A 26,914-nucleotide genomic window follows, 5' to 3' on the forward strand; every position below is an offset into this window, starting at 1 on the left:
CGCCCTCTGGGGTCCATTTCTAGACACACAAGGAGCTTCCATCCCTGCCTGCGCACCCGGCCTTCCCCCCGCGGGGCTGCTGAGAGAGCCCACCGGCGTGATGTCGGGGAACGTCCATGCAGTCAGTCAAGGAAAGACCCAATCACACGGGCTGGGGGCGAGCTGACCACGTCTCCCGACGGTCACGGGACAGACGCACACAGTCCTCAGCGGCCTCGGCAAGTTACCGCCACCTTCTAAGATTTCCGTCTCCTCCTCCGTGAGCAGGAGGCTGGGCCGGCCCGCGTCCGTGGTACCTCCCGATTCCCAAACTCGAAGACTCTGCTGTTCAGAGTGCACTGTTTTCCACCTCAAGGAGTGATAGATTTTTCTGATTAAAATAAAAACAGTAAGTCAGAGAAAGGCAGTATCACCAAGCTTCCTCTCTCAGGAAGGGGCGTGTGTTTCTCTGTGTTCAGTCTCGGGCGTTTAATCAGACACTGGGTAAGTACAAAGAATCCTGTAGCTTCTAAGAGACTCAGGGGAAACTATGCGCTTCCTTATTTTTTCTTCTAGCATTTTTTTTTAATTCATAAGAGACACAGAGAGAGGCAGAGACCCAGGCAGAGGGAGAAGCAGGCTCCCTGCAGGGAGCCCGACGCAGAACTCGATCCCAGGACCCCAGGGTCACACCCTGGGCCAAAGGCAGACGCTAGCCACTGAGCCTCCCAGGAGCCCCTAAAATAGAATCTAAAAAACCAAGAAGGAGAGAGAGATGTCGCTCGCCCCGACCCATGCGAGGACACAGCAGGAAGCTGAGCCTCTGCAAGCCAGGAGGGGAGCTCCACGGAAAGGAATCGGCCGGCCCCTCCACTGTGACTTCCGCTCCCAGAGCCGTGAGAAGAGACTTCCGTCGTCCAGAACCACGAGTCGGGGGTGCTCTGTGACGGCAGCCGAGCAGGCTAAGACGGAAGTGTCACCTCGCTTGCCAGCCTGAGTCGTAAGCCCAGCAGCACATGCATTTAGAGATCTGCTATTTTTGCTACGTGTCCTTGGAAAAGGTCATGTCTTTGCTTATATAGCCATAGATTGAAGAATTCTGTTTTAAAATTGTACTATTAAAAAATACATACATACATAAAAAATAAATATAAACAAATATAAATAAATAAATAAATTAATTAATTAATTAATTAAAAATCGTACTATTCACTCCTGTAAAAACTTCGGTGCGTACTTTTTTTTTTCACTTCTATAAACAGAAGACAGCTTCTTTCTCTGCTGACCAAAGGAATTTTAAATTTAAAGAGCCAACATAAGGCCATCCTGTGTGTTTCTCTGTTCCTCCTTCAGAAGGACACCGCTCGGGCCTACTGAACAGCTCTTAACGGTCACGGCCTGCCACGGAAGGATCGTCCCAGGGGACAGGCCACCGTCGTAGGGTAGGTGTGACGGTGAGGGCCAGCCGCTGTTGGACCGCTGCCCGTCCCCTGCACCTTCCTGTCCTTCCACACGCATTCTTTGTATCTGTCAACGAACGAGCCTGCAGGAAAACAGGTGTTTAGGAAAAAAAAAAAAAACCTAACAACACCGCAGACACTAATATTTTTTTCAAGTAGGCTCTATGCCCAACGTGGGGCTTGAACTCACAACCCGGAGATCCGGAGATCAAGAGTCACATCTCTACCGGCTGAGCCAGCCAGGTGCCCCTAGTAACATTGGACAACATCTCTGGTCCCCAAATCCAGGGATCAGATAACATCAGCCGAAGAGAGAATTTACGTTTTCGTCAAAGGTCTGCTTGGGTGTCGAGATGTCTGACGGCAAGTCTTAGACCCACGAGGTACACGAGGGCTTGCAGGATGCTGGCGTAGTCACTGGCTGCTTCTGCGCTCCCCGAAGCCTGCATTCCCATATTTCCAGGGGAAAACCAAGCTCAGGAAGACGGAAAAGCCCCGGATCCGGGAATTTGCAAGGCTCACCGGGTGTGCATAGGCCCACAGGAGCCTGACGGACATAAAATAATCCCAGCCCGGAGCAACTACCCGCAAGGGAGCTCTGAACTCTCACAGACGGGAAAAGTCAAGTGTGCCCGCAGCGCCTGTTTTTGGAGCACTTACGTCCTGGGATCCAGGACGCAGACTGGTTGCCTCGTTCTGATAGGATTCCTCAGACGAGGACTCGGTCGTTTAGAACCTCCTGGCTCCGCGGTGTGCGGGACTTCCTGGCACGCTCTTCCAATGACCCTGCAGACCATCGGGGACTCCAGGGAGCTTTGAGGGCCACTGGGATGAACAACAGCAAACCCCCTAATTTTAAGAACATGTGGTTTTGGAACGTGATGATGCCCGAGGCGCACGTTTTTAGGCACATATTCCCTGGGGTGAACGTACCTCCCAGTGGAAGCGTCTGAGCACCAGAGCTCTGGCCTTTCCCTTGACTTGGCAGCCAGGACGTTGCAGACAAAGACCAAAGACTCCAGGCCGTGCAGACTCAGCAAGGCCCCCGGGTGAGGATGGTTGTCACCCGGCCCCGGGACTATTGCTTTACGTGCAGACGCCGGCCACAGGGGTGCGCAAATGTAACTGTGGTTTCCTACCTTCAACCCTTAATCTTTGTACCGTGAGTTCCAACAAATAGGATTCTCGGAGGAGGTCAACAGATGTGGCCATTAGCGACCCTTCCAAACTCTTGGACTCTGGGGGCCGCAGAGAGGCCACACCCCACAGAGCAGCCACCCAGCGGCCGACGAGGGCGTCTTGGTCTTGACACCAGCGTCCTGTGGTTCCTCCACCTTCTCAGATCTACCTCCCACATCCCGGGACCGGAAAGTACCTGACGGCGGACTCCGGGTTAGTCCTCCAACAAGAAGGACGGTCAGTGGGTTGCCACATGCCGCAGTTAGAACGCAGCCTTACGTACTAAAGCAACGGCCAAGGCCTCGCTTCTCTGCGTGCCATCACCTCAGCAGGCGGCAGAGGAATCTCAGTCCCTGAACTCATCACCGTGAGGCAGGGGGGCCCCTCCTTCCTCCCTCCCTCCCTTCTTTCTAGGTCCGTTCCTACCTCAAATACTGATTATGAGCCCATGATGAATGAGGCCCTGTGATAAACAGAACCTCATATTTTTTCAGGCTACCAATTCTGTTTATTTTTAATTATTAAATATTCTTTTTTCCTCCAGAAGAGGCAGGCAGGCCCATTAGAGGACATGAAAGTCCTAGTAAAGTGCAAAGCAGGCAAGCATAATTGCCCGTGGCCGATCTCCAGGGGTAATTTTAATAAATTCTAGATTTTCTTCCTGTGATTCGACCTAGTTGGGGCCATACGCGGGCGCCATCTTGTATCATTAACGTTGGATCACGGGCAGCCGCAATGTCGTTTGGAGCTCACCATAAAGCTGACTCGAGCCTAAAGCTGATGAGCAATGTCTCAAGGAGAAATCTTTTTTTTTTTTTTCCCAAGGAGAAATCTTATTTCCCGTTTCAGATTTCCATAGGCCCAATGCCTTCCTGGAAGTGGAATTACTTGGGGGAAAGGCTCCATTTCCCAGCTTCTGTTAACAGACCGAGACTCCTCTCCGCGGCCGTGCATCAAAGGCTGAGGGGCTCCTTTCCCTGCCCCCCACCAGTACTGAGGGGGTGTTCATTTACACACCGTCTTTGCTAATACTGTTATCCTACATTAAAAAAAACAATGCATGTCGGACTCATAGTGACATAAAATCTTTAAAAGTGCATGTAAAGGGGAGCGTGGGTGACTTGAGGGTCGAACATCTGACTTCCTTCCCCTCTGGCCAGTCATGATCTCTGGGTCCTGGGGTCAGCCCCATTCAGCGGGCCCGGTGGGGTGGGGTCCTTCTTGTCCCTCTTTGTCTGCTCCTTCCCCGTTTGAGTTCTCTCTGTCTCTCAAATAAATAAAATCTTTTTTTTTTAAGTGCAAGTAAAATTATGGAACACTTTAAAATTCCAAGATAAAAGCTGAACAAATCTACTTGTGCCCACTTCTCATTAATTCCATTAGTGAAAAGGAGGCCGGGCCGACACATCCCGAAAGTCACTGCGTCGGAGTTTTGGTGGCAAACGCTGAAACCAGTTCCGATGACTTCATCAGAAGAGAGACGTCTTGGAGGGGCAGCAGGTAGGAGACCCAGGTTCATCACACAGGCAGGGGAACTTGGTAGTTGGCATCCGAACATGTCACAGCACCTGGGACGCCACTGGTATCGCCACTGGGTTTGTCCAAATGTCACTTCTGGCACCGCTGCCCAGGGCCGCAAAACCCCCCCGTATATAATGATGATACTTTTTCCAGAATGTCTGTTGTTTGAGTCATAGACTCTGGCTTCAAGGGCCTGGATGGGAATCTCCGATGGGATGGACTTAGGTCACACGACAGCGCCATCCATGCTGGAGAATGGAGACAGGGAGCCTTGGGCCGTTCTGGCTTTTTGGAGAGTTTGGAGTCTGGGTAGGAAGCCTTGGGTCAATGACCACTCTGAATATTTATGTAAACTTGTTTGTTTCATCATATTTTGTTAGAAATCTGGTTAATCTTAATCACAACTGATTTTTTTTTTTTTAGGTTGTCTGATAGGTCATGGGATGTCTAGTCCAGAACGGCAGACTCCAGGGTGAATCACATCCTCAAAAGTCAGTGGGGCGGGGGGTACAGGAGTGGGGGAGACCGTGGAAAACCCAGGAGCATCCTCCCAGGGTAAAGGGGACGCCTGCATCCGGCTCTGGCTGACCGTTACTAGAACCCCCGTGAGCCGAGGGTCACGGCTTGTTCAACGTTCCAGAACGTGCGGAAAGTCTGAGTTTCTGTGAAATTCTCTGATTTTAAAATTTGGAACTGAATCCGAAATCAGAAGAGCAATGACACCGTTGCTTTTCAAAAATGAGGGCTGCAGGCCGCCTCCAGGAGTTTTTTTATTTTATTTTTATTTATTTATTTTTAAACCTTTGCATTTTAAGAGTTGAAGGGGGGGGGTGGGGACGGCGGGGTGGGGCGGTGGAGCCTCGGCCTTTGGCCCAGGGCGTGACCCGGGTCCCGCATGGGGCCTGCTCCTGCCTCCGCCTGGGTCTCTGCCTCTCTCTGTGTGTCTCATGAATAAATAAGTAAAGATATTTTAAAAATACATTAAAAAAGAAATGCAAACGCGGGGACGAGGCCCTGGAGGTGGCCGTGCTGGGCCCGGGCCGCTCAGCCGCTCAGCCGGGCAGCCCCGCCGCTCCCAGGGCGCGACCCGAGGGGCCAGGAGGAGCCGCGCCGCGGGGGGGGGCCCGGGGGGGGGGGAGGGGGCGGGGGGCAGGGGGCGGGGCTCCCCGCGTGCGGCACCTGCGACCTCGGGGGGGGCGGGGGGGGTCGGGACGCGCAGCCACGGCCCTCCCCGCCGCCCCGCCGAGAGCTCTGGGGCCCCGCCCGGCGCGGGTTCGGGGCTGGGGGCGGGGCGGTCCTGCAGGAGGCCGGGCGGGGCGCGGCTGCACGGCCCGGATGCGGGGGCCCCAGGGGCAGCGCCGCCGCGGGGAGGAGCCGGCGGGCGGTGAGCGCGCGGGGCCGGGGGGGGGGGGGGGGCGGGGGGGCCCGGGGGCGACCCCTCGGCGGGGTGGGGGGGCGGGGTCGCGGGGACCGGGCCGGGCCGGGCCGACGCTCCGCGGGGGGGTGGTCCCCGGCCCCGACCCGGTGGGGCCCCGCGGGCGGGCGTCGCTCTGTGCCCCCCGGAGGCCCCGGCGCCATCCACGCGGCCGAGGCGGAGCCGGAGAGGCCAGGGCAGGGGCGCGCAGGGGTGCGCAGGGGGCGCGCAGCCAACCACCCAGGAGCCGAGCGGGGGGCGGGGGGCGGGGGCGGGGGCTCCCGGGACCCGGCCGAGGTCGGCAGCGCAGCCCCCCGCGGGGCGCAGGCCCAGGGCGGGGGCGGGGGAGGGGGCGGGGCCGCCGCGCTGGGCCCGGGGTCAGCCCCAAGGTCACCGGGGCAGGCCTGCGCCGAGCCCCCTGGACGCCGCCTCCTGCTCTCCTGCTCCCGCGGGGCCGCCCGTTCCGGGCCCCTCGCCCCCCGGCGCCCCCCCAGGGTCCGTGTCCGCGCGTCAGGGCCTCGGAGGAAGAGGCTCCCCGCCCCCCGCTCCCCGCTCCCCGCTCCCCGCCCCCCGCTCCGGGGCCGGCGGCAGGTCGGCGGCAGGTCCTGGGGCGCAGCTGACGCGACTGGCCTAGATAGACGTTGGTGCAGCCGCTGCCGCTTTTTACTCTTTGACTTTCCGTGCACGGGACGTGGCTGAGCAGGGCTTGGGCACAGCCCCGTACGGACACTTCCCAGGCCTGCTTGACGGGCACGACCCAGGAAGTCAGAAAGGAAAGAAAAAGAAAAAGAAAAGCCTGGTAGCTCTTGCTCACTACAGGAGGGGAGGAGGAGCGTGAGAGGCGCCGGGGATCCCCCCACCCCCAAAGGTACGTTCACCAGCAAGACGCATCCTCCTCCTCTGGCTTCATGACTCTGCGACACCAGCGCTCTTTACTCCAGCCTGTGTGGGATTCGCGACCTGTCACCAGGGTGGGAACGGTGACAAATGACTCAGTGTGATCCTCGGGAGTATTGGAGTCAGCGTGAGGTCCCTGGGGCTAGACGGTCACAGCTGCCCGGCCAGTGCTGGGGACTCTGAAGTGGGCACCGTCCCGGTTCGGCTTGACCACCCTCCAGTGCGGCTCGTTCCTCGCCCCAACATGCTACAAGGTACCCGTCACCTCCTCCAACCGGAGCCCGACCCACCCAGGCCAACCTCGTCAGGACCCAGGACCCCAGGCCCCAGGCACGTCAGGACCTCACCAGGACAAAGGTAGCGGTCAGCACCCCGTGGGCACCTGTCGCCTGCCCGTTCCAGCCACCCACACGCAGCCAGGCAGCAGGACACATGAGCAACGTTCAGAAGCCCAGAGCTGAACCAGAACATCAGAACATCCGGCTCGGGAATGATCTGGATGCAGCCACACCGGACGCTGTTTGCATTTGCAGGCAGATCAGGTGAACTTCCAGTACAGTCGTGCACCCCCGCGCGAGTGGGGAGCCAGGTAAGCGTCTGGCGGACTGCTAAGTCCGCCCAGCACGTGGTGTCTGGCTTTCAAAAATTTTAAATGAAGTCCGTGTTGTTTGTCCGTGGATGCGGTTGCTCTAGGGACCTTAGATCCGACCGCGGGTTACTTGGTGGCTTACGGTTATCAACAGCAGCGCCTCGGTGTAAGTGCAGTGATTCATATCCGCCTTGGTTTGCTCCGGCCTTTTTTTTTTTTTCCAAAGGTTTTATTTATTGATTCATGAGAGAGACAGAGAGAGAGGCAGGGACCCAGGCAGAGGGAGAAGCAGGCTCCCTGCAGGGAGCCCCATGTGGGACTCAATCCCGGGACCCCAGGGTCACGCCCTGGGCCCAAGGCAGATGCTCCACCCCAGAGGCCCCCCTGCCCCCCCCCCCCACGCCGCTCTACTTAGCCGTTTAAGGTACTCATGGAAGTGGGTGCGGTATCTGAGCTCAACTATTAAGGCTGTTAGACCTTTTTTTTTTCTTTCCTTCTTCTTCTTCTTCTTTTTTTTTTTTTTAAACAACGTCAGTTTCCGTCCCCAGTCCCTAGATGTTTGCCCTGTGGCTCATGATCTAGTTTCAGGGTCAAAGGTCAGAACGCTGCCTGAAATGTCCCCGGATGTTAGGGTGTTAGCCTTCTAGTGCGCATCAAGAATGTGCATTTTCTCTGACGTCCTTCCCCGTGTGTCTTTCACTCAAGCTTGTTTCATTCTGAGCAAAAAAAATCAGGTGAGATCCTGAAGCGTCTTCTGCTGGGCTGTGTGCGAAGTAAATATGTCAAATAAAACATCGCTCATCACCGTTTGGAGGTAACATAGGAGCCGCTCTTGGCGCAGCCATGGGTGGCCGGTGAGCACCTGCTGGGCCCACAGGCACTGCAGCCCCGTCCCCGGGCAGCCTGTTTGTCCCCTGCCCCGAGGGCCCTGCGTGGCCCGGGAGGGGGTTTCAGGAGGTGAGGCGGCCAATTGCCGGGAGGTTCCTTGAGAGATGTGGGCTGACACCACAAGATGTGGGTGGCCTTGCAGGGGACGATGGTGGCCTTGCAAGGGACAGTCTGGCAGGGGGAGGATGGAAGGGAGGGAGGGCGGTGGGATGTCGCGTCGCAGAGTGACAGGCCTGCCGGGCATCCCAGCGACACTGGGGAGGGAACCACCCAGACCTGCCTCAGTGCCCGGCAGGAACTTGCCGTCGCTGTCCCCCGGCCGGCTCGCAGATGCCTGGCAGAGGCCTAGGAAGAAAGGGTGGCCCTTGGATGTGTGGCAGAGCCGGACGCTGCGCAAAACCGTCACGCGCGCCACCTCACGGGCTGCCGAGCGCCGAGAAGCTCGAGTCTCTCCTGGCGCCGATGGCCACGTGTCCTCGGGCAGCTCACGGGCGCCTACGAGCCCGGGCCTCTTCGTTTCTCGGCCGGGTGTCCCGTTGTGTGTCCCCAGCCTCAGGGCAGGGCTCGGTGGGCGCACAGGGAAGGGCGTCTCGGGGTTCCCGGCGTCCTGGGTGCTGTCGGCGTTGTCACCGTGGCCCCTAGAGCGATGGCACGCAGTGGGCGTCCCTGACGGATGAAGAACCCGCAGACCCGAGCACCAGGCCACCTAGGATGGCAGTGGGCTGTGGGCAGACGGCGGCCCGGCCCTGGCCCCCCATGCGGCCTGCACACGGGCTGGGCCTGCACACGGGCTGGGCATGCACATGGGCCGGGCCTGCGGGCTCCGGCGTCCTGTCACTTCCCCCGTGGAGTAGGCCGTGTCTGCGCAGCATTGCTCTGGGGACCACCGCCGAAGCCCCCGCCAGCTGTCCTGGGCGTCCGGGTGTTGTGCGGGGAGCTCCCGGTCACGAGGCCCCACGTGTGTTCCCACATGGGCTTGGGAAGCCGCTGGACTGCGGTTGGCGTGGGCCCTGGTGCATCTCGGCGCCCGGGCTCCTGCTGGGGGGGCTGCACACGAGGCCTCCGTGGTGTGAGGGAGCAGTGTCGTGTGCGTGTGTGCGGACACGGTGTGACGCGTGTCGCATGCTGACCGTCCTCTGACACGCTCACCTGTCCGGGCCGCGCACTGCTGCGTGTCTGTGGGGCGGAGCCGTCCGTGCCGCCCGCCCGTGTCCACCCCAGCGCCGCGCACCCTCCCTTCCTGGCCGCGGTGGCCTTACGAGGACGTGTCCTAGCCGTCGTGCCCACGGCCCCCGGCGCTCAGACCGCCGTCGTGGTCACGGACCGAGCCTCGCGGGGTCCGCGCAGACCCGCCCCCCCCACGCTCACTGGCTCCTCTCCCTCTCCAATCAATTAAAAAAAATAACCGTTTTCATTCAGAATATTATCTGGACTTAGAGCCGAGCGATTTTAGCTATTTTTAGACTCGTGGAAGTAACGCGGTTTAGGGGTAAGAGGCGCGTTCTAACGGGGGAGGCAGCCAGACGGCGGGTGGGCAGGTGGGTCCGCGGGTGGCCGCTCCCCTGAACCACTGGGCCTCAGGCCTGTTCTCACAGCGACTCCCAGGCAGCGCCTTGCCGCGCGGTCCTGCCTGCTCGTGGACGGGGTGACGGGGTGACGGGCGCTGCTTCGGGGAAAGCCCTCACGCCTCGAATCTCACCTGTCCCCACACCGCGCCGCGCGGCCTCACGTTCCGCATCAGTCACACGGTCCCATGTCACGGGCGTTCAGTTCTTCTTAAAGAGCTGTGGGGTCTCGTTTTTGTTTTTTTGATTTTGTGAGTTTAAACCCGACGTAAGAAGACGGCCGAGCTTCCCCGCAGGCTCCGGACGCGGCCTCCCGGGCGCCCACCCGCCGCAGGGCAGGAGCCGCGGGGCCTCGGTGTCTCTCCACACTCCCGCCCCGCTTCTGGCCCCTCGTGCGTCGCTGGGCCACAGGCCACACCAGCCCTCATCCCCACGGCCCCCAGGACGCCAGCGAGGCAGGAGCCAAACGTCTCCTAAATCAAACAGGAAACCTTGTTAAGGTTGAAGGAATTTGGGCGCCCGGGGGCTCAGCAGCTGAGCATCTCCCTGCGGCCCAGAGCGTGACCCCGGGGTCCTGGGATGGAGTCTCACGTCGAGCTCACTGCAGGGAGCCTGCTTTTCCCTCTGCCTGCATCTCTGCCTCTCCCCGTGGGTCTCTTAAAAGAATAAAATAAAAGCATGTCAGACTTCTAAAAAAATACATGGAATTTCTGTATATCCTTTATCCCCCCTCCTCGAAATATTAACAGTCTACGTGATCACAGTAGTTCTCAAAATCGGGAGAGTAATACCATCCCCTTGTTATTGTCCGATGCACAGATCTTATTCGCATTTATTTCCCCAGCGTCCTTCCGATCCAGGATTGGGTCCCCTGCAGGACTGTGCCTGGCATTCAGTTGTCTCGTCTCTGTGGACTCTTTTATTTTATTTTATTATTTCTTAAACATTTTATTTATTTACTCATGAGAGACCCAGAGAGAGAGGCAGAGACCCAGGCAGACGGAGAAGCAGCTCCCTGCGGGGAGCCCGATGCAGAACTCGATCCCGGGCCCCCAGGGTCACAGCCTGGGCTGAAGGCAGCCGCTCCCCCCTCCGGAGCCTCCCACGGGCCCTTAGTGGTGTCTTTGAATCTGGAACAGTCCCTCCCTGTCTTCCATCATCTTGACACTTGTGAAGAGCAGTAGCCGTTGGCTTTATGGAACGGCCTCCACCCGTGTGGCCTGACGTTTCTTCATGAGTGTGCGAGTGCGTGCGGTGCACAGCGGCAGGCGGGTGTGGACCGGGCGGCGGGCACACGGAGCTGTCTCCAGGGCTCACCAGGTTTTGTGCGATTGACGAGCGGTTGGCGCTGTTCAGGAGGAGGGGACCTTTCCTCGGCACAAGTCGCAAGTGCCACCCTGATGTGGTGACTGTCTGTGCCAGCGTCCGCGCCGGCGGTTCCGCTGCCTGCTTTTGCTCCGGAACCCCAGGAGGTCCGCTCAGCTTCCAAGGTTTGGGGCTCTCCCGCACTCCCCCCAGTAGCTGCGTGTCCCCCTCCAGGCTTCGCGTCGCAGAGTTGCGAGTTACATAAGAAGCTCAGGGTAATTGAGGCTTCGCCTGATGCAAAGGGAAACTGTAGCCGTGTCTAAACTCCTCGCAGAAACGTGAATTCCACACAGATTCAAAACTATCCAACCGTGGGCGCCTGGGGGCTCCGTCGGTGAAGCGTCTGCCTTCGGCTCCGGTCATGCTCTCGCGGTCCCGGGTTCGAGCCCCGTGTCGGGCTCCCAGCTCAGTGGGAAGTCGGCTTCTCCCTCTGCCTCTGCCTGCAGCTCCCTCTGCTTGTGCGCTCTCTCAGATAAATAAACGACATCTTAAAAAATATACACAAAACTACTGGAAGAAGAGATTGGTGAACCCATTAAGGAATATTTTTGGCATTAGTGAGTTTGAAGACCTTTTATAAAAATGATGAAAAAACTCAGATACCATAGGGAAAAGATGGAACCATCTTACAGGCTGAAATGTAAACATTTTGTACAAAACTTAAACATCCTTCGACCGAAAATGCCACCTAAACTAAGAAATGTCGGACGGAGGATGGAAATAGAAAATGCACCATTTTCAGACGCACGGTAATCATTGTTCAGGCAACAATCACCTTTCGATGCTAAAATTAGGGGCCAAGGTGTATTTGCAGGTTCCTGAAGTTACTCACAAAGGAAAAATATAGAATCTTTACAAGGAAAGGGCCTGGCAGCCGTGATTTAAACAAGAGATCCAAGTTGACGTCACCAGTGATGGGGCAAAAGCTGCCTCCCCGTGCACTGAGGAGGACACGCTTGTTTCTGAAGGTTTGCTTTGTTTTTTTTTTCCAGAAAAAGAATGCATAGCTGTCTCTGTTTCCTGTATTTTGTCTCAGTAGCGGTTACCATGCATCTCTGCCTCACCCTGCCCCTCGCAGAATGTTTGTGTCGGAAGATCCATTAGGATCTGTCTCTCTGGTCACTGTTGCGTCGCTAGCGCCTAGCACAGGCCGTTGGTTCATAAATAACGTCGTATACACAAACCGACGACTGGATTTACTGGGAGCCAGCGGTATTTGCAGGAAAGATGTAGTTAGCCTTGGGGCATCCCGGGTGCGAGATCAGTTGGGTGTCCCGGTGGAAGCAGATGGAAGAGATTTGAAGTCACGGTGCTGAGGCTCAGATGGAGCGTCAGTCCGAGTCATGACAAGACGTGTCCCGGGGAAGGAATGAAGGTGTGTTAGCAGGAAAGGCAGGACACGGAGAGTTGAGATGCAGGGTGAGGACGGGTGTTGGGGGACAGACACCTCTGCTTCGCAGAGCCCACGGCAGGAGCTTGTTCCACGGCAGAAAACACGCAGCTGATCCAGGCCAGGCTTTCAGGAGGTTGCTCGTAACTGCCTTGGAACAGTGTGGCCGATGTCGTGAGCCTCGGGTCTGGGTGTGCGTCCAGAACTGCTGGGCGGCCTGATGAGAATAGAGACCTGGCAACCACTCTCCTGCTCTACCAAGGAGTTGTGGTGGAGGTGGTCGAGGAGCCACACTCGGAGGCAGCCCCGCGTCAGAGCGGGGGCGTCGGCCGTGGGCCTGGAGACCGGAGGGGGTGAGAGCTGAGCACACAGGCCCGGCAGCTGAGGCCACGTGCGGGGCTCGCTGAGCACCATCAGGGGGGTGGCCAGGCCAGCCTGAGGAAGGACACGGCCTATTTTGCGTTGGCCTCCTGCATCGATGAGGTTTTCTCGTGCAAAACCCAAACCGTGAGAGCTGCCGTGCGGGGGACGCGTGGAACGGCCGCGGTTCCTGTGGTCGGGGAGCATCGGAGACCATCGGAGACGTGCTCCTCCATTTCTCCAAAAGGAGAGCTTTTGCTTTTGAGTAGTCGTGCCGGGCTCAGGGCATCTTGGTCATGGCCCGTCCTCAGGAAATTCATGAGAATGAAATTAAATTGATTAATAATGCCCGAGCACTGACCTTGCATCTCTGAGCTTCAGGCAACTGGCAGGCAAAAAGATGATGTTATTTTAAAAATTTATTCTGACTCACTGTGCCTCGTGGAATTAGATAACTCCTGGATGGTATTTTGTTACAAGCTTATTGCAGCAAAAAAGGGAAGTATGTTAAAATATACATTAAAGCTGAGTGGCTTACGGGTGGCTTCTTTTCTTTTCTTTTTTGGGGGGGGAGGTGGCTTATTTTTAGAAGGCATCATTTCCAGGAAATTTTAGTACCTCTCTAGAAGAATAACAAAATCAACATGCTCATGTGGATTTAAGATGACAAAATAATTGCGCACAAATGTGAATTTCTCCCCGAGAGCTCAAATTCATTCTCTTAAGTGTTTTATGATGCGTATCAATCAGACCGTCTCATTAAGGGAAAAAAAAAAATGGAATCCTAAATTAGCACATTTGTGAGCACATGAAATGCCCTTTGAGCACTGAGGGGGGCTCTTGATGGGATGAGCACAGGCGGTCAGTCCACAGCCAGCCAGTCATTCTGCATAAAATATAAGTGAAGGGAATCAACACCCTTTTATCTTTTTGGCAGAGAGAAGATTGTGGATCAGATAGTTGTTATGCTGAACTGAAATGTCATCTCTTCCTTTTCTCTGCTTAAGTACATTTACTGGCAAATCATAGAACATAGACAACTAGGAACAATCCTCAAGAAGTGAGGATTAAGGGTCTCAGTTGATTAAGCACCTGCTTTCGGCTCAGGTCACGATCTCAGGGTCCCGGGATCAAGCCCCACGTCGGGCTCCCTGCTCAGCGGGGCGGCTGCTTCTCCGTCCTGCCCCCACTCAGACTGTCTCTCAAATAAACAGAATCTTTAAAAAAAAAAAAAAAAAGTAGCTAAAAATGAACTGGTATCTTAATTCTAGATATGGTGAGAGTAATGAAATAATAAAAATAAGGACAGAAGTTAATAAAAATAAGGTTGCAGGATGAACCAACCCAAAGTTAATTCTTTGAAAAACATTTTCCAAAAAAAAGAAAAGAAAAAAAAACGTTAGCCAAGTAGCTAAATTTCTGACAATGTTAACCCAGGAAGAAAGAGGAAAACCCATAAATAGCATTAGGAATGAATAGGGAGGCATAACTACAGACCCACTATTTACTTATTTAAAAATCTATTTATTTGAGAGCGAGTGGGGAGGACGGGGCACACAGAGAGAGCATCTCAAGCAGACTCTCCCCGCCCCCCCCAGCGTGAGCCTCATCGAGCCCATGACCCTGGGATCACGACCTGAGCTGAAACCAAGGGTTTGACACCTCACCGGCTGAGGCGCAGGCGCCCCGGGACCCGTGAATAATTGAGACCGTCTGAAGAGAGCTCTGATTATCTGCATTTGAAAAACAGATAAAATGGGACACAATTAGAAAACTTGAGCTAACTAAAATGGGCTCCAGGAGAAAGCAGAAAACCTGAATATTCCAATGACCCTTAAAGCATCCAGCCAATCTGTGACGTTTCTCCCCAGCCGCCCGGCCCCCCACGCCGCCAGCCACCTCCCTGTGTTCGTGGTCCAGGTCATCGAAGGCGTGACATGTCATGTCCGCATCCTGTCTTTCTTATCCAAGCACCAAGACCGGCCTTGCCCTGATTTCAGCATCAACTATCAAATGCTGCTTGAGCCGACGCCAGGGATCCTCTGCCCCTACTTCGGAGTCCCCGCCTCGCCACTTGCTCGGGTTGCTCACCTGTTCTGCGCCCGGGCTTCCTCACCGGGGCACGCGGATGGTGCTGTGGCCCGTCGCTGACACCGAGCATCGGGCTCTGGGTTACACAGTGTCCTTTCTCCTTGCCTGCCCTTCTCCGCCCCTGTGCAGGGGGAGAGGCTGCGGTCCTGCAGTTTGTGCCTGGAGCCCGGGTGGGAGCCCCGGTGCTGGGACCCTGCACCTCTGGGCTCCATGGGCCCGACCGGCTCAGGCCTTGGAGCCTGGGTGGGAGCCCGATGTGAGACTTGATCCCAGGACCCGGGGACTCGGCCTAGGCCCGAGGTGGACATTGCACCCCGCAGCCCCACAGGCACCCCTGACGCTCCCTTTTCACCCCAGGGTGGCATCTAGAGCCGCTGCCACCCTGCCCTCCAGGGCCATGAGCGACACTTGGACCTCCCTTTGGGACCCCAGGCTCCAATTCAAGAGGAATCGTGCTCTTGGGCCGTGACTCTGGGGAATGTGAGGTGTTGGCTGGGAGGCGGACCTGCCCCGTCCCCCCAGTGGGACCCGCCTGTGCCGTCGCCCTGGGCCCAGCTGGGGGTGCTCAGGGCTTCCTGCGGCTCCTGCCCGGCTCCCCCCTGCGGGCAGTGCTCACAGCTCAGCTCGACCAGCAATCCAGGCCCCCCCGCCCCCACCCCTGTCCCCCTTAGAAGGCCGTGTAGGCAGGAGCGAGCTGGGTGTCGGCGGCCACGCGGGGAGGGGCTGGGGCAGCAGCGGCGCTGGGTGCGGTGAGGTCACAGCCAGGTGCCCCCCAGGGTGCAGGGAGGTAGGGGCGGCTTCAGGTGACCCTGGGCACTCCTGTGGAACGCTTGCCGGGGTTGGAGCCGCCGCAAGGGGCACCCTGTGTCCGTGCAGACCGTGAGCCTAGAAGAGCACGGCAGGTACCCACGGCAGGTGGACGGACGGGCAGGTGGATGGGGCGGCTGCGGGGCAGGCGGGGCCTTGAAGGCCGTGTCACCCTGCCTCTGCCGTCACCCTGCCTCCGCCGAGCCTGGAGCCTGCACTTCCAGAGGAGCCCAGGTGTGACTGCAGGTGGTGGCAGCACTGCCTCTCGCCCCAGGGGGTCCTCCCCGCCCTCTACATCCTCCCCCGCTCTCTCCATCCTCCCCGTCCTCCCCACCCTCCTCATCCTCCCTGATCTTCTCCGTCCTCCTCAGGCTCCTCCTCATCCTCCCCTGCACCCGGCACCCAACGTGCAGGTGGCCCAGCGGAGCACCGGGCAAGGGGGCCTGATGGAGGCCCTGTTTGCTGGTCCTGGGTGGGGCAGGACGGGGATCCCGCTGCCCCAACGGACCCGGCCTCGGGGGGGGGGCATCTGTGCGGCGTGGACTCAGCTAAGCCAGTGAGACGCTGCCTTTCTCTTCTTGCTTTGCCACGGCTCGGACTCCTGATGGGCGCTCCTGCCTGCCTGCTCCTGCTCCCCCCTCCCCTCCTCTCCCTCCTCCCACCTCCCCCCACCCCCGTCTCCCCACCCCCGTCTTCTCACCCCCATCTCCCCCTCTCCCCATCTCCCCTTCTCTAACCCTCTCTCCCCCCTCCCCCCTTTCCTCCCCCCTCCCCCTTTCCTCCTCCCCCTTCCCCCTCCCCCTCCACTTCCCCCTCCCCCCTCCCCCCTCCACTTCCCCCTCCACCCTCCACTTTCCCCTCCCCCAGGCTCCATAACGGTCCCAACAAAAGCTGAGACTCGTCACCTCGGGTGTGCAAGGGACTTTCCCGGGCACCCCACTCCGCACCCCACTCCGCCTGCTGACCCGCTTGAGTTCTCGGGAGGCCCTGAGTCGTTCCTGCCACCGTCACCTGCACTTACTACCTGTGGGTTTGTAGCCGGGTCCTCCGCTCGGTGCCCACCTGGGGGACAGGTGTAGGGGCTCATCGGGGCTGTTTCGACTCCCGAGGGGCAGGGGGGTGCATCCGTGATCCTGCAGCTGAGCAATGTCCATGGCTGAGTCTGCAGGGCCGGCAGGGGAGCTGTTGGGCCCCCAGAGCTTTCACCTGATTAGGCCAGGCCCGCCCCGAGCTCTCTGTAGCAGGAGTTGGTGCGCTGGTTAGACATCCTCCTACATCCACACAACCCCTCATCCGGGGCATCACACCAACATGCAGGTGAGGTCCCTCGGTGACAAGTCGGCCGCCTCTCGTCCACACTCAGAGGGAAGGTGCCACACCCTGGGGACCCGGAGGCAGGGCTCCACCTGCCGGCTCCAGGCTCCCGGCCCCCACAGCCTGGCCTTTGTCCCTTGGAGCCACGTCCTGAGTGCGGGAGCGCAGCAGCGTGCCAGCAGGCCGCGTGTCCCCCGGCCGCTCCTGAAGGTCCGCTTGGAAGAGGGTCCATGGCCGCCTGCGGCTCCGTCCCGGGCTCCATCCTGGGGCTCCGTCTCGGGGCTCTGTCCTGGGGCTCCGTCCTGGGCTCTGTCCTGGGCTCCATCCCGGGCTCTGTCCTGGGCTCCATCCCGGGGCTCCGTCCCGGGCTCCGTCCTGGGCTCCGTCCTGGGCTCCGTCCTGCGCTCCGTCCTGGGCTCTGTCCTGCGGCTCTGTCTGGGGTCTGTCCTGGGTTCCATCCTGCGTCTCTGGCCTTGGCTATGGCCTCGGCTCCGTCCTGGGCTCCGTCCTGCGGCTCCATCCTGTGGCTCCATATGGGGTTCCATCCTGGGCTCCACCCAGGGCTCCGTCCCGGGCTCCGTCCTGCAGCTCCGTCCTGGGGTCCATCCTCGGCGCGAGGCCCCCACAGCCGAGCACTCAGGGCGCACGGTCCCTGCGGTTTGTGTTCCGCGGTCGGATGCTCAGAAAGTAACTGTGGCTCTGCTTGTCTCTGCGCAGATGAAGTGACCGGGACGCAGCGCGAGTGGGTCCTCTGCGGCCGACGACATGGACCAGCCGTTCACCGTGGCCTCCCTGGTATGTGGCGCCCGCTGCTGCCCCCGTGGGGCCTAAAGCCCCAGCGACCAATCGGCAGGTGCGAACCGAGGTGGTGGCGGTGCGGCGTCCACCCTGCGCGCAGCCCTCTGCCAAGTGGCTCCTGAGCCGGCTAAATAACTCGTTTTGATCCACAAGAGTGTGAGCCTGCAGTGGACCAGGCCACCCTCGGGTGCCGTCCTCTGTCCCGGCCGTGGGTGCCTGCAGCGCAGGCTGTGCGGCCAGCCTCTGACCCCGCGGCCCAGGGCTCCGGGGCACGGTGGGACCGTGTGCCCACACGTGTGTCGCGCTTCCTTTTATGCCCATCATGCCCGTGCAGTGGCTGTACAAAGAGCAGGAGCCCGAGGGCGCCGGGCCGGGGGCTCAGGGACATGCGGGGGGCCCAGTCGCCCCGGGGAGGTGGCCCGGTTCTGCACACAGCACAGCCGAGCAGTATGTGGGACGCCCTCAGCCCATTGGGGCCTGATGGACGCATGCGGGCCTGACCGTCACCCCTCGACTGCCGGCAGGATCGGGGACCGCAGAGCAAACAGGCCCCGGCCCGCGGCATCCTCCAGGATGCTCGGTTGCCCCTGACGCTGGCAGCTGAGCCCCATCGCGCCTCCGGCGGCCGGCGGGTTTCTAGGGCGTCCTGCAGGGACGATGAAATGTTCACGGCTGGCCACCGTGAAGGGAGCACGAAGGCCTCTCCCCGGGAGATTTTGTATTTTCCTTCGAGATCCACGAACCCAGCTTCTAGGTCGACGGAGACACTAGGCTCTTTCCCAGTTTCCTTCTGAAATCACTTCTGAGTCTGGGAAGCTAGGACCAGTCAGTGCAGGAAACGGAAATCTTACTTTTACTTTCAGGGAGAAAGAGAACCCGGTTCTGTCCGCCTTGCACGTCTCCGTGTGTCCCTCCGTGCTCAGCGCCTGTGCTGCGAGGGACGGTCCTGGGGAGCAGGGCTGGGTGGACGCTGTGCACAAATAACCACTGTTCGGGGCAGGCCGTGCAGTAGTGAAAAGTGAGCAGACCACTTGTGCGCGTCCCGGGGGCTGGAAACCCCCTTTGGAAACGTGCTTACTTCCAGAGTTAGTTTTTTTAAAAATTTCCGATCATTTTCTGATGTCACTGGGGCCCTGCGGTTGGTTGAACCGCGAGGGGCAAGCGGTGGCCCAGGCCACGTGCAGCCCCCCAGTGCCTGCAGCTGCACCCCTGCCCGGGGCAGCGTCCGGGCCAAAGCCTGTGGGGGTGCGGCAGGTTGGCTACTCGGAAGCGTGCCCCGAGCTGGGGTGGCGCCGGAGGAGGAGCTGCTGTGGGTGCTGCGGCCAGCACCACCCCCCGCACCGGGCCTCAGTTGCTTCCAGGTGCCGGAGTGGGGATCCGGGGGCGCCTTGCTGTCGGTGATGGAGCCCTGGAAGCTCCAGGTTGCCCCGTGGCCGTGAGGGGTCGCAGGATGCCTTCAGGGGAGGCAGCGGGGCGCTGGGGCCGCCTGGGCTGGGGACCGGCAGGGGTCCTGGGCACGCCTCCGCAGGGGTCCCTCCCCGCCACCGCAGGGGCCACCGAGAGAAGCAGCTGTCGGGTCTCTGGTTCTGTCGCTAGGGGGTCGCCGCCCGGGTGCAGGGCCGGCTCACGACACGCTGGGGGGTGTCTCCCGGCCCCCGTGCCACGCCGTGGGTGAGCGCAGCCGGTCCCCGGCCTGAGGGTCGCACGTGGCCGCCGCCCCCCGCAGGGCTCAGGCCTTGCTGCCCGGCCCGCGAGCCTGAGGTGCCCGCCAGGAGGCCGCCGGCAGCAGGAGACAGAAAGCTGTCGGCCTCGGCCTTCCCGGAGGCCGGCCTCTGCGCTGAGCGGGTACCCCGGGGCGCACGTTGTGTTCTCCCCGGACGTGTGCAGATGCTATTTTCACGCACAAAACACAAGCGCGTGACCTCGTGTCACTGGTTCTGCGGGCGATCCCGCGCATTGTCCCCGGCCAGGGCCTGTGCCCGTCACGGGCTGTGAGCACTTGGGCGCTCGCAGAGCCTTTTTATGTTAAAAAGAAATCGGAGGGGGGCGGCCACGCGGCTCGGCGTCTGCCCTGGGCGCAGGGCGTGACCCCGGGGTCCTGGGATCGAGTCCTGCCTCGGGCCCCCCCGCTTGGGGGGGATCCGGCTTCTCCTCGGCTCCCGCCCTGCTCGTGCCCTCCATCCCTCGCTCTCTGTTAAGTAAATAGACAAAATCTTTAAAAACCAAAAAAAAAAAAAAAAAGGAAGAGGAGGTGGCCCTCTGCCCAGAAAGGCTGCTCTGGGACTGGGCGGGGGGGCTCAGTGGCCGAGGCCGCAGGGGTCCCCAAGGCGCCTGCTGTGCAAGGGACGCCCATCCCTGGAGACCCTGAAGGAGACCGCGGCTTGGAGGTGCCCCGGGCCCCGCGCAGGCGACAGCCCCCAACCCCCGCCCGCCCTCTTCTCCCGGCCCAGAGGGCTCACCTGTGAGGACACGCGTGGCCGCGCCCGCGCCCCAGGGGGACGCACCGCAGCACCTGCGCCGCCGCTGGGGACGCTGCTGGCTCCCCGGGGTGCACGGCCGCGCCTCCCCTCGGGGTCCCCCCCTGCGCGTCCCGAGAGGCGCGGGGTCGCCGTGCCGCGCCGCCTGCTGGGGCTCAGGGCCTCTGGCCTTGCCTTGCAGAGGAGGCTGGCGGCCCTGCCCGACCACACGGACGTGTCGCTGAGCCCAGAGGAGCGCGTCCGCGCCCTGAGCAAGCTCGGGGCCAACATCGCCATCACGGAGGACATCGCCCCGCGCCGCTACTTCCGGTCCGGGGTGGAGATGGAGAGGATGGCGTCTGTGTACCTGGAGGAGGGGAACCTGGAAAACGCCTTTGTCCTGTACAATAAATTCATAACGTAAGTCTGGCCTGAGAAGCCTGGCCCAGGGCCGCGTGGGGGGCACGCGCCTTGCTGGGGCCGGGGACGCGGGACGACCCCGAGCCCGACCCCGCGGCCGCGACCTCCAGACGCGCTGAGTGGCGGGGTTTACGCTGCCGGGTACTGTGCGCAGGGCCCCGCGGCCTCCCTGGGCTCCGGGACCGCCGTCCCCTCGCTCGGCCAGAGAAGTGGCTTCCAGGGCCCTGCCCTTGGCGGCCTCCCGGGGAAGCGTGTGGCGCGCTGCTCTGCGCACGGGAGCGGGAGCGTCGTGGGCAGGAGCTTATCCAGATGCGGCCACGGCGCCCGGGCCGCCGCGGACCCTGTACCCGCGCTTGTAGGGCTGGCGCCGGGCCGCGTCCCACCACGGGCCGATTCCGGGCAGGGAGCAGCCCTCAGCTGCCCTCTAAGTCAGTGGGTTTTTAAAGATTTATTTAGGGGCACCCGGGGGCTCAGGGGCGGAGAGTCTGCCTTGGGCCCAGGGCCTGCCCGGGGGGGCTCAGGGGACGGGGAGGGGGCGTGGGTTGGGGTTGGGCTCAGCGGTTGAGCATCTGTCTTGAGTTCCAGCCATGACCCCCGGGTCCCGGGATTGAGTCCTACGTCGGGCCCCCAGAGCGTGCTTCCCGTCTGCCTAGGTCTCTGCCTCACTTCGCCTGAGAACACAGAGGGGGATGGTTGGCAGCACTCGCCTGCCTGGGCAACCCCTGGCTTCTAGGGAGCCCACAGGTCGTGTGCAACGGGAAGCAGCTGGGCATCCCTGACGATACGCGTTACCCGAGAACCTGAGTTTCTGAGCCCTAAGTGACCGATTGCCCGGGTCTGGTTCCCTCTGCTGGCGTTTTTGCACATGTTCCCGGGGGAACTAAGCAAGAGGACACTGGCGACGGAGGCATCCCCATTAGTTGAGCAGAGATGGCATCCGCGGCCCATCGTGATCCATCGAGGAAGGACTCCTCAGGCCCCGAACAGATGTCTACTGAGCGCAGATTGTGGGCTGGACGCTCTTCTACGGGTTAGGGCTGCTCAGTAAGGACCAAACCCCAGAATCCCTGCGCCTGGCGATGCAAATCTTCATTTCATGGGGATGTGATCCATGTGGTTTGCTCTAAGGATTTCCCTTCACCTCTGCTGTCCTTTGTTCCTCGAAAAGGTGATGAAAAGTAGTGGGCTCCTAATTAGCACCTCGTAATCCACTAGGGACTCTGGCCATCGTGTCCCTTAGTGGGCTTCCCGTTAAGGATCCGACACAGACCCCAGGCCGCTCCTGCTTTGTCAGGGGTCGAAGTCTTTTTCAGTGGTGAGCACAGATGACCTTGGTCTTCCCGACTCTTGACATTTCTACAAATCCTCTGTGTTGCCAGCGGCACATGTGTGCGGGGTGCTCTGGGGGGCATCAGGGGGTGCCCAGGACCTGACAAGGGCCAGGGCGTGGGGAGCATCCTGACCCTCTTAGTGCTTCATCCGCTGAGCTTGCTCCCCTGTGACACCAAGATCACACCCACCCCGGCCCTTGGTGGAAAGGCTGATGGAACGAATGTAGGTGAAACAGTAACGAGTCAAGGATGTTCTTTTAGAAAAGGAGTGTCGTTCTGTTAGAAACCGTCACAGATGGTATGCCTGGCAGCTCAGTCAGTTGAGTGTCGGACTCTTGATTTAGGCGCAGATCGTGACCTCAGGGTTGTGAGTTCGAGGGCTCCGCACTCAGCAGGGAGTCTGCTTCTCTCCCTCCCCACTCCCCGGCCCTTCCCCTTGCTCATGAGCAGCCCCCCTCTTAAAATAAATGAAGTCTAAAAAAAAAAAAAACCCTAAAAACAAAAAAAATTAAACTATCATTGAGCTCTTTTCTTTTTTTTTAAGATGTTATTTATTTATTCATGAGAGACAGGCAGAGACCCAGGCAGACGGAGAGGCAGGCTCCATGCAGGAGCCCAACGTGGGACTCGATCTCAGGATCCCGGGGTCACGCCCTGGGCTGAAGGCAGACCCCCCACCGCTGAGCCCCCCGAGGCGCCCATCATGGAGCTTTTCCCCCCACATAATGCTGAGGATGTGTTCTCTTTGTGTAGCTTGTTCGTGGAAAAGCTTCCCAGCCATCGAGATTACCAGCAATGTGCGGTCCCCGAGAAGCAGGATATTATGAAGGTAGGTGGGGTCGATGCTCCCCCGGGGGATCAAATGCTGCAGGAGGCTCCCTTATTGATCTCCTCCTCCTCCTCCTCCGCTTCCTCCCCTCCTTCCTCCCATCCTCTGGGGAGTTCGAGCACAGAAAATTCATTCCATTAGCCAAGATGTTTTGATTTCTTCTTGGGCCTTTAATCACTGAACGGAGCCAGCATGGGATGTCTAATTGAATCCTGGACGGGGTCGGGGGAGAGAGAAAAGAAAAAATCAAGAATGTGCTCAGTGGCTTTGTGGTGTGAAGAAGGAATCGCTGGCTGTTCTCCCCAGAGGTGGCGAGGAAGGTGGTCCCAGGCCCCAGAACTGAGAGTCACTGTGGCTGGGGTGGACTCTTCCATACGGTTCTGAGCCCAAAAACCGTTTGAAAATCGGTGTTGATTATTAAGGCGGCCCCGAAGTTCTACTTCTTGTCCTGTAGAACCCCCAAAGCAGGGTGTTATGAAGGTCCTGTGGGGGACTGGCTGAAGGCGGATCAAATATTTGAGGGGTGCCCTAAAGGTCTCAAGGAAAAGGAAGATGGTAGTTGAAAAGTTACGTATTCACCGTCCACATTGGCCACTGATGGAGCTTCAGGTATTTTTAGCTGAGACTATAGCCTTTTAAATAATATTTTTAAAATGTTTCCCACCTGTCTGTCTTTAGTTTGGGTCACTCTTACACGGGGTAAGACAGTGGGCGCAAAGCCGGCCACAGCACGAAATCTTAGCGCCCAACGACACGTGGCCTACAGGTAGTGGGAGACGGGCTCTCACCAGCGTGTCCGGCCTGGGGCTGCCGCCAGGAGCTCAGATGCTGTCAAACGGTCACCGCCGTTTCCTAAATTCCGGGAGACGCTGATCTGAAGGGCCACTCATTGCAAGGCCTCGTGTAGCATTTCCACTGAGTTCTCTCGTTCGTTCAAGCCCACGGGGGCCCCCAAGCCGACTCTCCTGCTCTCAGTTAGTTTTATTCTTATTTTTGTCCGTAGGATAAAGCTCTCCCAAAGCTAATGGTTCATGCCTGTGGAGTGAAGGGGGCGGGCGGGTGACGAAAGATTAAGAGAAAGGAAGTGTTAGCGGAAGAGCCTGGCCAGAGTCAGAGGACTTGGATCCTGGTGGTAACGGGCAGTCGCTGCTGCGCAGGACCTGGAGTCTCCGTGGGCCTCCGTTCCCTCGTGTCTGAGAAGGAGGGTGGTGCTTGGATGAATCCGATTTTCTCGGAGAAGGCGTTTGGGATCTGGATCCCCCGCCCTTCCCCTAAGCCTGTCGATTGAGGGGACCTGGGAGGCGGCCCGGGGTATGTGGATCCTCAGGGGCGTCCGTGCCTCCTCATGGCCGAGCCTGGCGGCCCGGCCCCCGGGGCGCCTCTGTCCCTCCTGGTGCCCCGCGGACCGCACGCGGTGAGTGTGTGGCCACAGACCCGCTGCCCGGGGACGGGTGCTGCGCGGACCGCCTGCCGGCCTCACAGAAGGGGAGAAGGGGCGCCGCTCTCCCCGGCCTCTCCCCGGCCTCCTGGGTCGTGTGCCGGAGCCACGGCAGACGGGCTCCGTTCCCACCATCACCTCCGGTTACTCGTGTCCTGATGTCTAACGCACGTGCCAGCTGTTTTTCTTTCTCAGCTGATGACCTGAGAGACTGTACCGAGGATCCCGCTAACCAATGTGTGTACATATATTTTTAAAAGAAACTGAAGGAGATTGCATTCCCGAGGACAGATGAATTGAAAAAGGACCTTTTAAAGAAATATAATGTAGAGTACCAAGAATATTTGCAAAGCAAAGTAAGTTCAACTGGTATATTTGTTTCGTGACTGTTTTCTGTGCGAATATTTTTTGAATTTCATTTTCATGTGAGTTTTGCAAGTGTCATGTGCATTTAAATTAAAAATTAAAGACGCAGTGATGGAAGAGCAATAAAAAATTCATGTCGACGTGCAAGTTAAGCGCTTGCACCAAACATGGCATAATTTTATTTCCCTGCAATATCTGATCATGTGATGCTTTAGAAAATAAATTTCCTACAGTGATTTAAATGGAGCCTTTGACCAACTCTTGCCGCTGGGACCATGGGGCGGGCGGCGGCTCTTTGGTGGTGACTGGAGGCGGCGGAGGCAGGGGAACGGGAGGTGGTTTCCAATGCATCTTATTATTTTGGCCTTGGAAACGCCAAGGTTGCCTTGAGAGGGAATAACCGCTGACCATATGAGATGTGGTCGTAGCACCAATGGCTGGTGGCTTCTGGGTCGTCACCACAGAAAGAGGGACAGCGACAGTGAGGTCTCGGGTTGAGAGGCCTTGGAGATGCCATCGGCCCGTCTCTAGGACCTCCAGTTTAATGCTTGAGCTCCTCCCGTGTTTGCCATTGTTGTGTAGGTGGCTCTGCTTTTCGTTCCATTGCGCGCTTGTGTGCTTTGGACTTGTCACTCGTGCTGTCACCTTGGCTCAGTGTCATGAACTGCGAGCACGGCCCGGGAACATCGCTGCGAGTCAGCTGGGAGTGCAGGGCTCGGCTGTGGGGCAGAGAGGGCGTCCCTCAGGTGCGGAGGGTGAGGACTCGGGTCGACTTGCCCGGTGAAGAGAGGAGAATGATCTCGGAGGCTTAGGCAAGGCGACCGCGCGGAGAGAAGGGCCCGGGCCGGTCCCCCTTCACGCCGGCGAGCGCAAGGTCGTCCCCCCGCAGGGTCCCGGGCGGAAGGGCCTGGCCAGCCCTAATGCTGCCCGTGTGTCACAGTGGCCGGCAGGATCCCCGGGGCTCCCTCGGGAGGCGTCTCGCAGAGACGGAGCACGGCCCGGGTGGCAGGCGTCCCCCGGGGCTTGTTGGACCCCTGCGCCTGCTGAGTCAGGCCCGGCCCTTCCGACCAGACCGCGGTGGCTCGGGGCCGCCAGGTGCTGCGAGGGGGTGCCCACCCCCCTCAAGCTAGTTTTCATCAGAAACACCTGAGGAGCTAATTGAAGATTCCTAGTCTCTGACCAGATACTGCCTGGAGGGGTTTGGACCCCGCGATGTCCTTGGGAGCCCCGGGGAGCGGAGGGCTGGGCGGCCGCGGCTCGGGGGATCTGGGCGGCCTGGGCCTGCTGCCCTGAGCAGGTGGACGGCGTTGGCCGTGGCGCTCGCGTCCCCACGGGCACATCGCAGCGTCTGCCTCTCCGCCGCCAGCCTGGAACCGGCTGGTCCCAGTTTGGTGACGTTGCCTTGGAAACTAACCTCTTGTTCTGCAACCCCGTTTTCCAGAACAAGTATAAGGCCGAAATCCTGAAACAGCTGGAGCATCAGAGCCTGATCGAGGCCGAAAGGAAGCGGGTGGCCCGGATGCGGCAGCAGCAGCTGGAGTCGGAGCAGTTCCTGTTCTTCGAGGACCAGCTCAAGAAGCAAGAATTAGCTCGGGGCCAGATGCGGAGCCAGGAAGGCCCGGCGCCGCCGGAGCAGATCGACGGGGGCGCCGTGTCCTGCTTCTCCGCGCAGCGCGACGAGTCCCTGCTCGGTGCCTTCGCAGACCTGCCCGCTCCCAGCCGCGCCGCCAGCTGTGCCGGCCACTCTCCGCCCGTGACCCGGGCCCTGAAGCCTGCCGCCACCCTGAGCGCCGTGCAGAGTAAGTGACCGTCCCCGGGCGGCCCTCCCGGGACCCGAGCGCGCAGCGGTGTCGTTGCCCCTTGGCGCAGCCCTCGGGTCGCGGCCTGCAGCGTCCGGTACAGAGACGGGGGGAGGGGGCGGGGGCATTGCAAGCCTTCGGTTTCTGGCCTGTGTTCAACCCCGAGCCGCGGGAGCGTTAGAGGTGAACACCCGCAGGCAAGGTGCTGGGCAGGTTGCGTGACCTTCGCTTACACCCGCAAAGCCGGTGCCCAGACTGCCGTGCGCGGGGGCTGTGGCCGGCAGGTGGCCTGCGGGGGCCCGGCTTCGCCCCCTTCCCGGAGCCCAGCAGTGGCCGCCCCACCCGAGACGCGGCCGGATGGCGTTTGCTTCCGGTCACTTGAGGAGTCAGGAGAGGCAGCCGCTTAACGCGTTCCCCTCCCGCCAATCGCTGCTAAGATCAGCGCCCCAGTACCGACCCCGGCGTCCGTGGAGACGCAGGGTCACAGGGGAGCCGAGTGGGGAACGTCCGCCGTAGGGGCAGAGCGGGCCCAGCTTGCGCCACCCGCGTGGTCACGGCCCAGCCCCGCCGTCCTCGCTGAGCTCGCCTCTCGGGCTGCGGAAGTACAGGGAGCACCCGGGACGCCACGTCCCTGTATTTCTCTTGGCCCGACGCAGCT

General features: G+C 59.8%; 1 protein-coding gene across 7 annotated transcripts in view; it reads left to right on the forward strand.

Moving 5' to 3' along the window:
• The first annotated feature begins 5,421 nt into the window (after positions 1-5,421).
• Positions 5,422-26,914, forward strand: part of STAMBPL1 (STAM binding protein like 1) — a 28,367-nt gene continuing 6,874 nt past the window's right edge. Inside the window, exons 1-8 of one of the 7 annotated variants that reach the window (XM_049101715.1) lie at positions 5,470-5,523; positions 14,479-15,739; positions 16,373-16,531; positions 17,537-17,614; positions 20,276-20,493; positions 22,578-22,653; positions 24,352-24,447; positions 25,899-26,256. In XM_049101715.1, the coding sequence (XP_048957672.1) occupies positions 17,585-17,614; positions 20,276-20,493; positions 22,578-22,653; positions 24,352-24,447; positions 25,899-26,256 (778 nt within the window). In that variant the 5' untranslated portion in view covers positions 5,470-5,523; positions 14,479-15,739; positions 16,373-16,531; positions 17,537-17,584. Of the gene's footprint in view, positions 5,524-6,059; positions 7,040-14,478; positions 15,740-16,372; positions 16,532-17,536; positions 17,673-20,275; positions 20,494-22,577; positions 22,654-24,351; positions 24,448-25,898; positions 26,257-26,914 lie in introns of those variants that run through there. The other 6 variants (XM_049101714.1, XM_025441394.3, XM_049101716.1 and 3 more) reach the window with 6 other exon arrangements.

This window comes from Canis lupus, chromosome 26 (genome assembly GCF_003254725.2).
Source record: "Canis lupus dingo isolate Sandy chromosome 26, ASM325472v2, whole genome shotgun sequence".
Lineage (NCBI taxonomy): Eukaryota > Metazoa > Chordata > Mammalia > Carnivora > Canidae > Canis > Canis lupus.